The sequence below is a fragment of the Diadema setosum genome, chromosome 20 (assembly GCF_964275005.1).
Source record: "Diadema setosum chromosome 20, eeDiaSeto1, whole genome shotgun sequence".
NCBI classification, from domain to species: Eukaryota; Metazoa; Echinodermata; class Echinoidea; order Diadematoida; family Diadematidae; genus Diadema; species Diadema setosum.
Genome location: NC_092704.1, coordinates 81,073 through 99,346, shown reverse-complemented (window position 1 = coordinate 99,346; position 18,274 = coordinate 81,073). Strand labels below are relative to the sequence as shown.

General features: G+C 37.5%; 1 protein-coding gene across 1 annotated transcript; it reads left to right on the top strand.

Moving 5' to 3' along the window:
- The first annotated feature begins 513 nt into the window (after positions 1–513).
- LOC140243973 (uncharacterized) lies at positions 514–10,065 on the top strand. The gene is made up of 7 exons (XM_072323635.1): positions 514–640; positions 2,310–3,338; positions 3,946–4,084; positions 5,028–5,192; positions 7,476–7,618; positions 8,842–8,939; positions 9,814–10,065. The coding sequence occupies exons 1-7, from the start codon at positions 514–516 to the stop codon at positions 10,063–10,065; spliced, it is 1,953 nt and encodes a 650-aa protein (XP_072179736.1).
- Positions 10,066–18,274: the final 8,209 nt, after the last annotated feature.

The window sequence follows — 18,274 nt, the reverse complement described above, 5'->3', positions numbered from 1 at the left end:
CTTGTCGTGCAGGTTGAGCTTGCTCTCTCTTTCAATAGAACAATTCAACCTATATGAACAGACCAAACCTGCTTGCAATATCAACAACAGCGACATACACAGCGAGACCTTACCGAATACAATAGATCGGCAGACCGTGGAGCTATAACAGTAACTCCATCGGTAAGTTATATGAATTTCACACAGCCTGTTTTGTGCCCGCAGCAACCTTTGTCAAAGCATTGTATGACTTTTTTCCCTCTCATGACGGTAACCAACGCCCTTCTGACTGCTCCTCTGTCCGAACGATTACCCGCATCACCCAGTAGACCTTTCTTTGCCTGTTCACTTAACAGTTCTCTCCACTCATCGCGTGTAACATACTCTAACGACGGCCGTCCTGTTGCTCGCGAACCGAGAAATCGAGGGGATAAGGAATCGAAGACTGTAGAGATTATCCAAGCTTGTTATTTCATATATTATAATTTCATTATTCTAAACATACGTCTGTCAACCACTTTTTTCAAATCCAAGATGATGTCCTCGTCAATTTCCATCAATCAGCAACTTCTCCTCGTCTCTCTTCTGGCCGCCATCGTTGGATCCTGCAGCCTAAACCATGCTGCTAACTCAAGTTCCGGATGGCGACTTGGTCTATCAGGTTTGTCTTTTCATTGATATCTTTTAACCCCTCCTCGTGAACTAAGAGCTTGAGACAATAAACGCACGCAAGAGTATCGCACTCGATCTTACAACCAGTAGTATATACCTGGTTTAAATTGCACAAAGGTTAGGTTTATCTATAGGCTTATGAAGTGGTTGTGTTGCTTGCTAAAAGCAGTACATGTAGTACACAGGAGTTAACAACAGTGGAGGGCTGGGGTGCTTTGTTTGATCAACCTGGTTTGGTTGCCTTAGTTGCCCATTAATATGTAAATAATATCCTGGTTTTAATGCCAAGGTTGTTACCACAATCTAATGCTGTCATGGATTCTTTACCTGTTAGAATACGATCATGATAGACGATACAACCATGGAGCTACTCTCTGTTAGTAGCTCCATGATACAACTATACACTATTGTGACGGGTAGTACAAACTGACCGTGTATAGAGGATTACTCTCGTGATACCATCACCTAGTTCAATGATACAGTGAAAGGTATCAGCATCATGAATGCCACTGCTGCTTATTGTACATTCTATCTATCTATCTATCTATCTATCTATCTATCTATCTATCTATCTATCTATTTATCTACTTATCTATCTCTGTATCTGTATCTATTTCTTTCTCATCTAAATCCCCCACTCTTTTGATATTTCGCTTTTTTGAGGGGGGGGGGGGGTAAAAGATTCAAGTGACATGACATGTAAATTTGTCTTTACTGATAGTAGCGCTCTGATATTTGAATGTGTCAGACAGCGAGACAGCTACAGAGAGAGGGGGGTGGATAGGTAGAAAGATGTAAGATAGACATCAACTCTGAAAATTTTCGAAACTTTTCCATAATGATTGCAATGTATTCATATACATCAAAAGAAACAATCTCGCGTTATACTTGTCTGCTTAGTAAAGCAGACAGGTACTCCAGGTGGGGTAACACGGAATCAGCCATTTTGCTATTCATAGTTTGTTACGTGTAGTCCACATACGCGCTACTCTGCGTAATAAGAGAATCGGAGCATTTTGAATTTTACACTCTACGGAAATTAAAAAAAAAATGTGGGTTTATATACAATATACTAGCATCGCTAGACTGTATCATAAAGGTATTGTATCACTTTAACATTCTAAAGGCATTTCCTAAATGCTTTTTGCACATATTATTGAGAGTAAAGAGTAACTACACGGGACGTTCACACAAGATATGGTGGATAGGCAGCACATTTGCACGCCAACCACACCAAGTCATATCGTCGTTTTCCGATGAAAAGCATCAACGCATGTGTTCAAAAGAGAGCGAGCTTTTTTTTTTTTTTCCCTATCCTCAGTCTAGTTTCGAAATGGCAGGAAGTCCATTCAAATGTCTGGCCGTGAACTTTGAATTTTCATTTCAGTTTGATCTGAATGGCGTCGATTTGTGAGAAAGAATATGTGTGTCTGCAATATTTAAGGGCCTATAGATAGAGCAAGGACACAATTTTTTCCTGTTTGCTCTGTTTACAAGGTCTGTGCTCTGACTGAATCATGGAGCGCGCTGCTTTACTAGTGTCCCTCTATTGTTTTCTGTAGAACAATATGATTTCATGTTTCAAGTAAAGGGATTAGTTCATCAAGACAACCCATGGAAATTGATGCTTGTTTTTCGTTGCTACTTATTGTCAACAGGGTTTACCGGTCTCATAAGCTTTTTCCTGGCCATCGTGTCTCTATGGATGTCCACATATCGCATATCCTACGGGCACAATCTGAAGACAGCATATATCCACTTTACTTTGGTGGTTATCTTCGCCATTATTCGGTTTCGAAAACTGTCAAGTTTGCAGAAGGCATGGAAGACTCCTCGCCAAGCACAAGAAGACTTACTGAAGTCCTTTCTCCAAGCAAACGCAAAGACAGAGTACGGGAAAGATTACAATCTATCGGCAATCTCGTCTTTGGAAGACCTCAGGGAGAAACACACATTAACTGAATACGAGCGATACCAGGCGTATATAGAGCGGATGGCAAAAGGAGAGACGGGTGTCCTTACGGGGGAACCTCCTGTACGATTCTCATTGACCTCCGGGACAACGGGAAACTCCAAAATGCTACCTTATCCAAAGTCTTTCTTCTCAAGAGTATACACAAATTTCATAGCAGTAGTTGGTCACACAACGACGCAAAACTTTGGTAATTCCTATTACCTTCAGCACGAAGTCTACCTATACACTGCCCCTAAGATGCGGTACACTGAAGGAGGTACACTCATGGCCCCTGCCTCTATGATCCCTGCCTACATGAGACCATTACTGGTCATACATTCAACGCCATCAGACGGCTTTGATATTTTCGACCCTTATGATGCAATCTACGTTCACCTCTTGTTTGGCCTGCGGGATCGAAACATCGGAAGCTTCAACGCTAGCTTTACCTCAAATCTCATGTCTGCCATGCGACAACTCGAGAAGTGTTGGCCTGACATCGTTCTCGACATCGAAAATGGGACGGTATCCGCGAAGAAGCTGCCCCCGAAAACTCATCGCGCTTTGGAGCAAGCAATGGGTAATGGAAATCCAGAGCGAGCCGCAGAATTAAGGTCGGAGTTTGAAAAAGGCTTCGAAGGTATCATGGCAAGGGTGTGGCCTTACCTACTCAGAGTACAAGCCATTGACTCTGTAGGCCTGAAAGACGAACTCTTGAGGTCGTATGTGAAAGGTGAATCATATATTTTATATAAAGGCACAGTGTTACTTTTTTCTTCTTTTTTTATTCCACTGGAACTGAAACTAATCTCAGCAACGTATGACTTCGGCCAGGTGTCAGTGCGCACAAAGTACTGAAGTAAGAGAATAGACAGATATTAAGTAGATAAGTAGAACGGACATAATGGTATATATGTCGGAAATTATGAAAGGCAATATCTTTTGGCACGTTTGGTTTTGTTTTAAGGGATTCTCAAGTAATTGGTATGGTCATCCATATCAGATTCGAGACTAGTTGGAAATCTCAACCTCTCATTTGAAAATTTCTCATGAAATGCATTCATGCGAATCCAGCCTTGTTCAGATAATCAGGTATATATGTTCTATTATGGCAAAACAATAACTTTACATTTTGGCGGATTATGCCTCATGTTTAAGGAGAAACGCTCCTCTATCTGTCATCAAAATCTACATCAAGCTATATAGGTGACTCCGGTGGAAATATTTAGTAGGCTGGCAGAACTTGAAAGCATTCATGATCATCAAAATATTCAAAATAAAGCCGATCCAGCTGAGCAGCATTGTATCCAAATGTTGCTTTGCTCTCATTTTGCCACAAGGACTACCCCTTTACGGTGGAGCGCTTGGTGCCACAGAGGGCGTGATGGCAATGAACATCACACCGACCAAAAAGGGAAAGGACGAGTTCGTGCTGATGCCAACATTTACTGTCTTTGAGTTCATCCCTGAAGAAAACATGTAAGAAAAGTGTTTGGGGTTCAGATCCACCCAACAGATTTTCAGTCGACGATGATTATATTTGATATGGTCATGATAAGTCTTTCCAAGTACATTTATGTCACAAAGTATTAATGCAAAACGTGCTGGATAAATCATAACAAAAACAAAAGGCTGTGGATTAATCCCTTGTGCGATGTAGTAACGGTAACATACACCACAGCACAAATTAGTGAAAAATGTTTTTAACATAAACAAAGAAAAAGAAATATAACGATCAAATAAAATGATACGTAGCAATTCAAAAAAGCTGATATGTCAGGAGGTGTTGACAAGAAGATGCTCGAATTTCGATGTAAGCTCATCTTAGATTGTTACTGGGATCACGAATTCAAAAATATCAAAAATGATTTTCACATTATAGATAGTACAGAGCTCTGCCTATTCTTTAATGACTGAAAAGTCATTCTGTTCATATCAAAGCACATGTTTCAGAAGTATTGTATTTCTCGTGAAACAGGCTTTTTCCACACATTAAGTAGAATCAAATTTCCGAAATTTTCAATTTGGAATATTATTTGTATTACTTTTGTTATTATAATTATTATGATTATTATTATTATTATTATCATCATTATCATCATTAGTACCATAATTATTATCATTATTGTCAATTTATTATTAGTAGTAGTATTATTAGCATTGCTATTATCATTATGTATTTTTATAGCATCTCTCTTTCTTTTTTCTTTTTTTATATTGAGCGTTATCATTCGAGAGCCTTTACAGTTTTGTTGGGCAGAACGGATATAAAAGGTATAAATTTGTATTCGAATACCATTTTGTTTTGTTTTTTGTTGCGTTGTTGTTTCGTTTGTTTTAAGAAATATATATATATATATATATATATATATATATATATATATATATGCATGTAATATAATCATATATTTCGTTGTGACAGGCACGAAGAGAGCCCACAAACATTCTTCATTGACGAGTTGAAAGTCGGAGGCGTCTACGAGATGGTAGTCACTCAGATCTTTGGGATCTATCGATTCAGATACGGCGATGTGGTTCGAGTTACACGATATCATGAAAACACGCCAGTTGTCGAGTTCATGTACAGGTTAGTGCCCAGCAAATTTTACCTACCCCCCCCCCCCATATTTTTGTAGGCTCCTACTCCTTTTCTATGGGAACCTTGTCATAATTCCTTCTCTGTAAACTTGACCATGTATTCATGGCTACATAGGGCCCATCTCTCCTCTACCCTGCATGCCCGTATCTGGTACGAAATTGCATTTCAGTCCAATCTTTAACACAATGTATCTATACCCAGCAAATAAAGAACACAAAAAACAGAAACCTGATTTTACAACTTAGAGTAACATTTGCAAACAAGAACAAATATCGAAATGACTAAAGTAACATAACTTAAGCTGTTTTCAGGCATTGTTTAAACAGACAAGAATATTATGTTTGCCGGAAATAATGAATAATACACTCAATCAATCAGTCAGGAGTCGACCCTATACAAAGCAGATGGAAAAGAGTGAATCTAATTGTTATATTTCAATGTTTTCATCACATCTTATTTGAATATACAGATGTATTGCCAATCGAATATTTATGCAAACTACAGAGTATTCCCTTCGAAATGTAAATATGTTTGCCAAGACCAAACACGGATTTTAAACGAAATAGATATTGTTTGATAATATCTGGCGCAATGAATGATTCAATAATCTACCATATATCACATTTTTTATTCGATTCGATTTGATTTGATTTATTGGTTTCTCTGTCATCATTGTACATACACATTCATGTACAAACATAAATATAAGTTGTTCGCAGAGCATTTTCTTCTTTATTGCCTTTGTACAATATACAGCAAAAGTACAACAAAACATACAACAATGAATAATACACAGGGGCTACAGCATAAGCGTGGCTTGATTTACGTGCAGCCCCCGTAGCACTATAACATAATATTATAATATACATCGGAAGGAGAATAGGAGGGAGGGGTGACTTGCGTAGAGATAGGATAGTTGAAAGGAGAAAGGGAAAGGAGAGATTTGTCTGTTTTCAGTAAAGGTTTATACAAAGTAAAATCACCTGTATCACTGATTAGCAAGATATGACAAAATATTTTCTCACCGAGGTACAGGTGAACAGGTACAGGTCATGGTCGGTTACATAATTATTATTACAATAATGAATTGAATGCGTCGATATTTCTGCAAAAAACCTTCGTGTTACGTACATTAACAATGACAATGGAATTACTCATATCCAGAAAACAACATTTTTTTTTTTTTACATTCAATCAAGCAACAAAAAACTGTACTTTTAAACAGAATGTTACAGAATATATGTTTTAGGTTATATTTAGAAATTGGTATCTTTCGGTAATCATTATACCCATTAGGGGGGGGGGGCGCTGTGGTATAGTGGATAAGAGTCCCGACTCCCGAACGGAGGACCGTGAGTTCGAATCCCGCCCAGTGCTTACATCCTTGGACAAGATGTTTTTACCCACAATGTCCCTCTCGACCCAGGTGTATAAATGGGTACCTGGCAACGCTAGGGTAATAGTAATAGCAGGGCCCTCTGGTAGAGCAGTGGCAACACTGAAGAGGCTACCCTGGGTAAATAAGACCTTATTATTATTATTATTATTATTATTATTATTAGTTATTTAGTTGTGATTACCCTTTCGATGATTATTACCACTTTTCTGAATACGATGGCTTATGATTTCATTTATTGTTCTAATGATACTTTCCATATGTCTTTGCATGCAGCCAACACACACTTATATACATTATATTATCGTTTGTAGGCCCTATAGATTTGTGTTTTGTGTTGTTATGTTCATTACAGTTCTTTACATAATTTGCATTTTGTAATCTAGCAGAAGTTTTGAGAGTGATGCTTATCAAGTTTAGTTGAAGTTAAGCATGGGTTATGTTATTCTAACAAAATAGGTTAGTTCAAACCACTTTAGCATCATGCTTCAGAAAACAAAACAAAAACAGTATTGCGAATCTTTAATTTAATTTAATTTCACTTATTTCATATTTCTCAATGAATGATAAAAAATACATCGAATCTTAATCGCAAAAGAGAAACAAAATTCCGACAGGGCTGAGTTCAGATGTTAACTTTTAATTTATGAATGGACCATGATTATTTTCCAATTTCAATCAAACTTACGTTATATGACTTTGTTTTGTTTTGATTTTTTTCCGGCTCAATTTTTGCTCACTATCATCAGCTAGGTATTAACGTGATATGTCACATGTGTTATGCTTATCGAAGGTGTGTACACTTGAATAGGCCTACAAAACATGCACTTTTTATCATTTTGCTATTTTTTGAAACTTTCAATATGTCTATCCAGGAAAGGCCAAATACTGAATGTACACTCTGAAAAGTTAGACCAGCAGACGGTGCAGCAATGCATGGAGGCGGCAGTAGACCAGTGGCCTGGCCTGGAGTTGATGGACTACGCAGTTGCAGAGAGCACTCTTCTTAATCAGCTGGGTTCGTGTCTCAGACTGAGGTGTTATTTATTGCTGACAGGGATTTTAGATTTGAGCTAGGGAAAGATATGCATAATCATTCCTCCCCTGCCCGACACACACACTCACATTTACTTAAGTGAATGTATATCTTATAATCCATAATGTCCTCCCGATATCACTGAACACAATATTGACAAAACGGGGAAATCCCCCGAGCCCGACACCCACAACTCATAACGGCCCAGGAGTTCGACACAAGACAACAGAGGGCCAACGAAATTGACACTGCGTTCATTATGCCTCTTGATGTAATGCCATTTTTGCGACCCTTTTCTTTCTTTCTTTCTTTCTTTTTTTGCCTAGTGTTGGACTCATGGGCCTTATTTCCCTTTATTATTAATATTATATTATCCAGCCCGTGGGCTGCATGGGTCGTGACAAGCACCCGATAAAACAACAAATATGTAATGTCTACAATGATTTCCAGAAAATGATAAATCGAAATTAACGACAGACAATTTCTTATAGGCTGAGAACAACGTGTATTAAAATAATCATGAAGTGCGCAGTTTTTATAGCATTCACATATCCTATACTAGGTATAGTATAAGGAAATTAGATAAAAATTGCCAAGAGACTACAATACAGTTTCAACTTGCAATTGATGTTATAAACGCTTGACATCCATAACTGCCAATAATCAGTGACTTCTTGTGCTCTCAGTATACCATAATAGTTACCATAATGTTTTCAAACGTCTTTAGATAAGAAACGTATTTCCCAACGTTAATGGTTTGGCTTCTGTTTTTGATCGCTTAGATAAAGATTTTCTCTATTAGTCAGGAAGGAGAAGAATTTTTTGCCTAGCTCAAAAGATTCAGATTACGATAGCAGATTAATGTCTATAGCCCCCATATACATGATATACTTATGCAATGTATTATTTATTTATTTCTATATTTATTCATTTATTTATTCATTTATTTATTTCATTTTATTTTGTTTTTTTATTTATGTATGTATTTATTTCTATTTTTATGATTTTTTTTTTTTTTTTTTTTGGGGGGGGGGGGGGATAAGCACACATCTTAATTAAATTCTTTGTAATGATCACGGCCAGGAATAAACCGAGGTGTCTGGTGTCATGTTTCACAGTGTTTCATTAATTCTCGTTAAATGAAAGTTGTTTGTCGTGATAATAACAATGAACCCATTTTAATAATTTCTCTCCCTTGGATGCAGTTAAGACAGGATCTGAACATCGACCCCATTACGTCATCTTCTTGGAGCTAGACCACACACCATCTGAGAGAGAATTGACTCATGCCTGCCTCAATAAGGTGGATGCACTTCTTAGACTGCTCCATTTAGCTTTCTTCACATAATATCTCTTCATTAATATTTTGGTAGTAGCTATTAGGAAAAAGCCACTCAGCCAAGCTGTGGTCATGTCAATCGCTCTGATCTCTCTACAATACTTTGCATATCAATACAGTGTACAACTATCTTAAATTCTTTCTATAGTGAGATAGTCTGAAACATCCCTAACATAATCTGCAATGTGCCATTTTCTGTAATTTAGATGAATATCTCGCAGAGTCATAATCCTTCAATCTCATAATATGTTGCAACACAATGAAGGTGAAAGGGCGTCTGTGGGGGAATCCAGTTGATCCTAACCAAAATGATTGCATCTGATCTGTGACTGCCAAAATCCTAGGGACTTACGAAATCGTTTTGTTGTATCATTTAGACACACCGCTGCCACATAATAAATTAAAAACGAATTCATAATCCGGAAGAACATTCATAGAATATAATCAGTCTGCATGCGTGTTCATTATCAAAATTTGTATTACATGTAATAATAAGGCTCACTTTTTGTATCTGTTTAATGTGAATAAACATCTATTGTTTTGTTTCATCTGAACATTCACATTAAGGACACGCAATTCAGCCTCTGGGCTGCTCTAAAATATACTTTCCTTTTGATGAAATAAACAAATATCTATATCTATCTATCTATCTATCTACCTATCTACTTATCTATCTATCTATCTTCTCTCTATCATAAAGTGAGCGTCGCACTTCGTGAACTTGTATATTGTAAATTAGTGCTGCGGTGTTGCTTGTAAAAAAGGCCAAAGCTCAATTACGTACAGTGACATTGTGCTTCAGTATTTCTTTTTGTTGTTATCGATTTTTTTTTTTCAGGTTGATGATGAGCTGTGCCGGCTTTCGTTCTCTTACAACTCATTTCGGGTAAAAGGTTCCATTGCTCCCCCACATGTTCATATTGTGGAGTGCGGTACTTTCAATCGTCTGCATGAGTTCATTCTCAGAAACAGTGACACTACGCCTAACCAGTACAAGGTACCGAGAAAGCTTCGCACGACTGCCATGTTGGATCTGATGCTGAATGGGTCTATGCTAAGTACCGAAGTTAATGAAAATGCGGCTAAGTAATACCTCAAAGTGGCTCTATGTGGCTTAGAAACAATATTAATTACACAGGGATGAATGTGATTATAGGCCCATGATTTATTATCTCTGCAAGTCAATGTCCCAGTAAATCACCCTATGTCAGTGGTTATCATGTGGGGCAAAATCTGTGTCCCTTACTTCACTGCGGCACGTTGTCAAATCAAAGGACACGTACAATCAAAAGTTATAGTTAAACAAACATGTAAACATGGTAATTCCTAAAACAACCAACGTCGTCGCGTATTTATAAAGCGAGACATTTTCCTGAGAGTGTGTCAATGACAGCATTGTGTCAGTTTTGACTTTGACCGTTTGTTGAACTCCAACTTGTTGAAATAAGCAACTTCCGATGATTCATGATTAGTTTACTCATCGTGATGAGGGAATCCATAAAGGATACGTACAAGTCACGTTGATGATATTCAAAGACAGTATCTTTACATAGACCACCTTTTTGCACACAAGGCATTTAGGCCTATACAGTTCTGATCGGCACAGAAAATCCGATAGCGTTGTACACACTGTCCCAAGTTCCTCAGAAAGAGTTATAGAAAGCAACAATCATATCTAATGTCCCTCGCTATGATAGTACACATATTTATTAGGTTCTTGTCTCTCCCTTCGTTCCTTGCTTCCTTACTCTTCACTTTAAAACACAAACTTGACAAACACAGAGGGGCAAACAATATAAGCTATCACCAATGGACAGGGGGTATATCCCACCTCATAGGTCTAGTAAACTGTATAGGGCTACCTTACGGTCGGTCAACAGGTCGTGAGAAGAACATCTTCACTATAATTATGAGTGTTATGATGTTGTTGTTACTTGTGTTGTACCATCTTATTATCGAATAAAAGTGGTGGAACTGCAAGTGCTCTTTATTGTTGGTACCATTAATCTATACAAACTGCAGAGGTTACATAATGTCTTGGTAATAAATAATATACTTATGTGTGTGGTTTCTTGAATCACAGTTAGATGAGTATAGATGTTGGGTACAATGAGCTGGTGCCTGATATGCAGAAACGAAGAGGAACAATTAAAACAACATGTACCACAATCGACAATTGTATAATTGTGTCTAACGTAATGTATTGTGAATGGCGGCAGATTTAACGGTTCGTGTATATGACTTTGCAGTAGCATTATGTGGACTACAGGGTATTTCTATGGTCACACTGAGGTCAGAAATATATCAGTACATTGTAGTGTAGTTGCACATTAATGCTATGTCTCTCATGGTCATACTTTGAAGTATAAGTGGATTGCCTGTACTATTTTAGGGGGCGTTGAAAGAAAGTTGCAATCAATAACTGCAACGTGCAGTTAGCAACGGAAACTTGAGATTTATTGCAAGTTGCAATATATATTTGCAATCAATTGCAACTCGACTTTCTTACAACGCCCGTTATAGTTCACGGTGTGCGGTACCATTGTACTTCGCTGTGGATTATTGCTGTCTAAAATTGTGCTTTTCATTCAGTATTTTTGGCTGTTACCTTCATGACGATGTGAATGTTATTGTTGTTGTTTTTTTTTATATAATGTTCTTTGTCCCGTTCTTTATGCAGTTTAACCCTAAAAAGACTGGGGGGAGCATCATGCCCCCCCCCCCCCCTCCGGAAATTTCGCGATAACTTCCAAATTATAAGATCTCACCGCAAGACTTCACGACTTTTTTCTTTAGAGTATTACGCATCTTTTAATAGCTAATTTGCGTATATTAACCTGCAGCGGTTACGGTGTTACGTAATATTTTACGGTCACATGTCAGTCAAAAATGGTGTATTTGTATGTGTCTACGTGTAAAATTGAATGAGGTTTTGCAAGATTCTAATGTGTTTCTTTTGTTTTTCTTGCACAGTCCATTTTCAGCTATTGAAATCTGATCTGAAGTTGAAACTAATTGTTCTGAATATAGAAAAAACCATAAAAGAATAGAAATCATAGGAAATAAAAACGATATTTTACATAAGAAATACCGAGATACTCGAGTTTGGTATGTATTACGAGTATTGTTTCATTAATTACCTAATTTTTTATCTTAGACAATCAGTTTTCTTACAGATACACATGTCAAACAATTTCCTTTCACATATTTCACAATTAAGGGATCACTAGACAACCATCTTGTCGGATATGCAGCATAAACTAAGTGCATGACGAATTTGGCGACAATCGGACATTCCATGGCCGAGATTTTTTTTTTTTTTTTTTTTTTTGGGGGGGGGGGGGGGGGGTTTCATGATGTCCCCAGTCCTCAAAACCTTCAAAAAAGCCCAGTCTTTTTAGGGTAAAGGCAGTGTCGCAGTTTCAGATAGAAGTTTGTCTGTACCTTCAAATTAGAAATACATTGAATAATATGCTGATGATTAACTCCACACATAATAATTATGATTAAAGGAGACTAGACATTATACGGTGCACGAAATATTCTAAAAAGTTATTTTCTTTATGTAAGTTACAGATCAATGATTCTCGTTAACCCTCGTTAGAGTGATTCTTCGCACTGCAGTCACCAGCTTTGTCTGTAATTCAGCAATCATTCATTTCCTAGTTTATTATGTTAGGCACCTGTCAGGTGCACAATGTCAGAATTTAGTCAAATAAAAGAATCAGTTGCTTCCGGTAGCCGATTGATTGGGACACTGTCTTTGCTTTTGCTTTCATTTCCTTTTATGCATGACATACTGCTTGTATTTCCAGTTGTTCCAACTTGCAGTACAGGCATTTACAGCAAAGTGAGAACTTTGATTAAGATTCGCGAAATTAAAATGCACGCGAAATTTCTTGTCTACGCTATACATTGAACGCCAGCGGCATTTCGCGAAAATTTCATGCCACGAAAAAGGCCATCGGCTCCAATTCGCGAAAATTTCGTGCCGCAAATATATCATGTTTTACAGTACCTCTCAGGGCGCTAGCAACGAAATATGCATGTGATAGGACCCCGTATCAGCGCACTACCCCCCCCCCCCAAAAAAAAAAAAAACAAACAAACAAACAAACAAAAACAAAAACAAAAACAAAACTAACTAACTAAAAAAAAAAAACCAAAAAAAAAAAAAAAACCAGGTGGTTCTTGTTTTTAATCCTTAGAAAAAAAAATCATCCACAAATTCCTTCTTACCATGCAGGATGTACCACAATGACCAACGGGTAATGCTGAGGGGGGGGGGGGGGATGAAATATAGCATTGATGAAAATTGGTGATAAATATATACACTTTTGTAAGTCCATTTGATAAAAGGTTCATTCAGTTTAGCGAAAATCCTCGTCACTGCACATTCTGTCATTCAAAATTGCAAGTTGGTTGTTCAATTTAGCATTTCGATCAATGAAATTTGCACATGTGCCTTTCGAATTCGTAAAACGGGCATTCAAATTGGCACGTGCTCTTCAGTCATTCAAATTCGCCAGCACTGGCCGAAAGGGGTATTTCAGTCATTCAATTTCCCGTATGGGCAGACAAATTCCAAACATGTTCATTCAAATTAACGTCATGTTATTTATTAGGAAAGGTAATAACATTTAAACACGTATTTCTATGTGACTTTTTGTTTCATCCACGCACTGTTAAACTCGAGATTGTTGTTCTGTAACGCTCATTTTCTTTCATACATGTCATTTTAGGCCTACATGACCAAAACTACAGATTAACTTCATCTTCTAGTCATGACAGCACAAGTTAGATACAGAAGTATTTCTCAAGAAGACAGAAAAAGAATTATAGGAACATAGGAACACACACACAAACACACACACACACACACAAACACACACACACACACACACACACAAACACAAACACACATACACACACACACACACACACACACACACAAACAAACACACACACAAACAAACACTCTTTCTCTACAATTGTGTCCTTCCTTTTTTCATGGGTTTCCCAGACTTTTAGTCTGGTGCTCACAAATACACGCAAAAACAAATGCAAACACGCAATGTGCACCATTTTCTTTTCAATGTATCGTGTCATCATAGTAATTTTGACTGTCTGATTGGGATTAAATTATCTCATATTATTGCCTGAACCGAAATCTGTAACACGAAATTTTTGAGCAGTGAAAGTTTTGGTGACAGAAATATTCAATTAATTTGCTGGATGTCTCCTGCGGTCTTTTATCAAGTGAAAGTTGAAACTTATTCCACCATTTATCATATAATATCGCACACACTATAAGAAAAATAGTTTCAACTTTGCACCTTTTCCTGTGACAAATCATAGCACGTTACGGTTGCAATTTTGCACCTTCAGATCAGTGAGCACCTTAAAAGGCGCAACTTTGCATAATTATTCATGGTCTGAAAGGTGCAAAATTGAATCCGTAAAGGTGCTACAATTGTGTCTCACGTATTTTTCTGTGCAAAGTTGATTCTATTTTTCTTATAGAGTGTATTCATATTAATATTCAGAAAAAAAAAAACACGAACAAATAGAGCGGCGAAATTATCGCTATAGAATTGGTCAAAATAAACACTGGTGAATATTGTGAACTTATATACGCATGTTTTCCTGAGTAGTGATACTATCGTTACTTTATTACATGAACTTGTGATGTCTGTACCTTATGTCAGTATTTAATTGGCTTGCGAAGTAACCTGAAATCATTTCAGATATGATTGTTTTCCACACAAAGAAATATATATTCGAATTTTTCAATAGGTATTGTAGTGAAAAAGAAAGTAGGGTTTGACATGCGTAATAGCAGATTAAAAGGAATATTAAAAACACCCAATTACACAATGTAATGGAACGTTTGAGTAAACAGTCGATTGATTATTTTTTTTAGATGATAATAGAAAATTATGAAATAACACAATGGTTTCAGACAACGACACCAGTTCAACGATGTTGATTGATTGACGTAATGAATTAGCCAAACAAATGAATGAGTGTAACATCACTGTTGGTGTATATTTCATTTCATTTCGTTTCTTTTCATTTCGTTTCTTTTCTGTATGGTACAAAATCAACTTTGTTCACTTTCAGAAATATACACATGGCTCATAATAATTCATGGCTGATTTTGCACATGAAAGGTAAATCATTGTGACAGAGATGGGAGACATAATATAGTATATACAGGCGCGGTGGAGCACCCCAATTATCTCGCAGAAATCCATCGGCAGCCGAGCCTCATTTGCATAAAGTAAACAACATGTACTCGCGTAGTTGAGAAAAAGTAAACAACTTCTCAAGCTAATAACAATTTAAGGAAGCCTATTTTTGGATTAAAATTGAGTTAGTTTGAATTTGAAAACATGTCCGAATATTCACATATAACATATCAAAGGATTTGACAATGATAAAATGTGAAATTTTAGCGAAAACCTGGCGAGCAAAATTACCAAAAATATGCCTCGAAAATCATCCTAAGATTCACGAAGTGTGATTGCGGAACAAAAGCGCCATTCGGACAAAGTACACCGACATTTATTTATCTGCTTGCATTTTAAATGTCATACCGTAATATTCCCGGCCATGGTTGTGTCGGAAAAAACCAGAAGGTGATGTCAAAAATGACACGAACGCTAAGCGTACAGGTCGGTCCCATGTATATATAATCGCGTCACTGTAGCGTTGCATGTCACAGCACACACAACGCATTGCTGCATGCAGCGTGCGCGGCAGCAGCTCAGCAGTCACCGCCGTGCGACACTCGGCCACTGCACTTTTATTTGATCGAATAAATGTAATTTCTTACCTTCTACGAAGGAGATATTTTAACAGAAACAAAAACACGAGAAAGTAGAAGTATGCAGACTGAACTGAGCTGACATGTTAATCTAAAAACTGAGAACTGTGTTCTGAGACAATATAGATCTAAATGCAAAAAATCTACTCCTGTGTCACATTATATGGCATGTGTGAGGAAGAAGAAAATTTGGCCTAGGGAAGGGGGAGGGGGGAGGAGGAAAAACTATTTGTTCATAAATATGCGATGACACAGAAAATCCAATCTTTATCATTTTTTTTATTTATATGATTATTATTTAAATCATTATTTTTTTTTTTTTTGATTACCTTCTACTGGGTGGATGGCATAGTTGGACGAAAGCAGATGGGGGGCCAGTTTATGTAAATCTGAATTATTTTCAGCGGCCATGTTCTTTATTGATGTACATGCAGGTAGGCATTAATTTTGTGTGTGTGTGTGTGTTTATCACTATCATGTGTGTGGTACTGTCTTTCTTCCTACGTACATTGTTTTAAAGTGTTTTTATGTATTATTAAGTACTAGTAATTTTTGCTACAATTATGTGTATGCACCTTCTTCCAACAAATCCTTCCATATTTCCTCTCAGATGTTGTCCACATTTACAAAATCATGTATCATCCTTCTCACACATTCCAATAGCAACATCACTTTCCTCAATGATTGCCTCTTCCAACTCGGTGCACATCAATCGTACAGAAACGCATAAACAGAAGTATGCATCCCACTGAAGCTACGGTCACAGAAGTCCTTACGAACACTGTAAAAATGACCGATTTGTACAGCCCCAAATGGACAAAAATCTTTGTACGGCATTTGCAGGGATATCTGTGATCGTAGCTTTAATTCCGAGAGAAGTAATATTAGATTCTAGTTCACAAGTTAACAGAGGGATGATCTGCATGATTGAGTGCTTTGATTTCTACTTGAATTTTATTATAATTTAGAGTTTAAATGTTAGTGTTACTTAAATACGGTGTTATTCATTCAGCTTTGCTGGCCATGGTCATTGCTGAATTCATAACTAGGAATAGAAAATTTCATAACAAACAGATTCCTGCTTATGATTTTTATGAAGAAGTTAATCGCATGTGCTACCAAAATCGCAAAAACAACGCGCAAAATCACAAGCTTCACACCCGGGCCTCACACATTCACAAACACAATCACAGGCTCCGCTCAGCTTTCTACCAACTGCTAAGGTCCACCGCCCGGGCCGGCCTGGCCGGGCCGAACCTCGAGCTCGGCCTCGACAGAGACGCGCCGCAGAGTCCGATCAAAACCACATCATGTCAGACCGTTACATTGTTATGATTATTTTACTCATTTAAACGAAACATTAAGATGTTTGTAAGAAATACAACATTCAAATATGATTATCACGAATGAAATTTCATCAAACTTCCTACTTACCAAATCACACAGCACGAGAATCCCAGCTGGCAAAATTGACTGCGGCCGCACAGCGTCACATGCAAACCAACAACAACGCACGAAATCCTGAATCTCACGTATCCACGCACGCATCCCCATGTTACGGGAAAAGAAATGACGTCATTTTCAAATGCTTCGCTGACTACAATTTTCTATTCCAAACCCTGTAGAAACAAGTTGATTTCTCAAAAAGTACAGGTTGAATCAAGCGAAAACTTTCACCATACATGGATTGAGGCCTGATGAACTTATGTTGCCAATTTCGGACACATTGGAGCCCGGCCATGGTCCAGTCGTAAAAAAACAGAGAGCATGTTTTGCGAGAGGTGATTTTCAAAAAGCTTTAATATCTCAAGTTCTAGTGCAGCAAATTTCATAATTTTTTCATCAAAAGGAAGATTTTTAAAAACTTAGATAGTGTGGGAAGTTTGAGTTTACTAGCGGCACGCATAGCGGCACAAGGAGAAGGTAAAGATTTGACTTTTTCATGCACTCAGTTTCGGGCAGCCGTGGATGCCCGTTGGAAATTCAAATAGAACGGGGCGATAATGAGATGCAAATTGGGGTGCTCCACCGCGCCTGTATAGGTTTTCCCGGCCAATTTCGCACTTTTGTTAGTCCATTTGATAAAAGGTTCATTCAATTTAGCGAAAATCCTCGTCACTGCAAATTCTGTCATTCAAAATTGCAACTTGTTCGTTCAATTTAGCGTTTCGATCAATGAAATTCGGACACTTTATGTGTGTCTTTCGAATTCGTAAAACGGGCATTCAAATTAGCACGTGCTCTTCAGTCATTCAAATTCGCCAGCACTGGTGGAAAATGGTATTTCAGTCATTCAATTTCGCGTATGGGCAGTCAAATTCCAAACATGTTCATTCAAATTGGCGGAAGTTATTTCTAATTTGAAAAGGTGAGAACCGTGATTTATACGTATTTAAATGTGAATTTTTGTTTCATGCACACACTGTTAAGCATAATTCAAGGTATCTTTGACCATGAATAACTCAAGTTT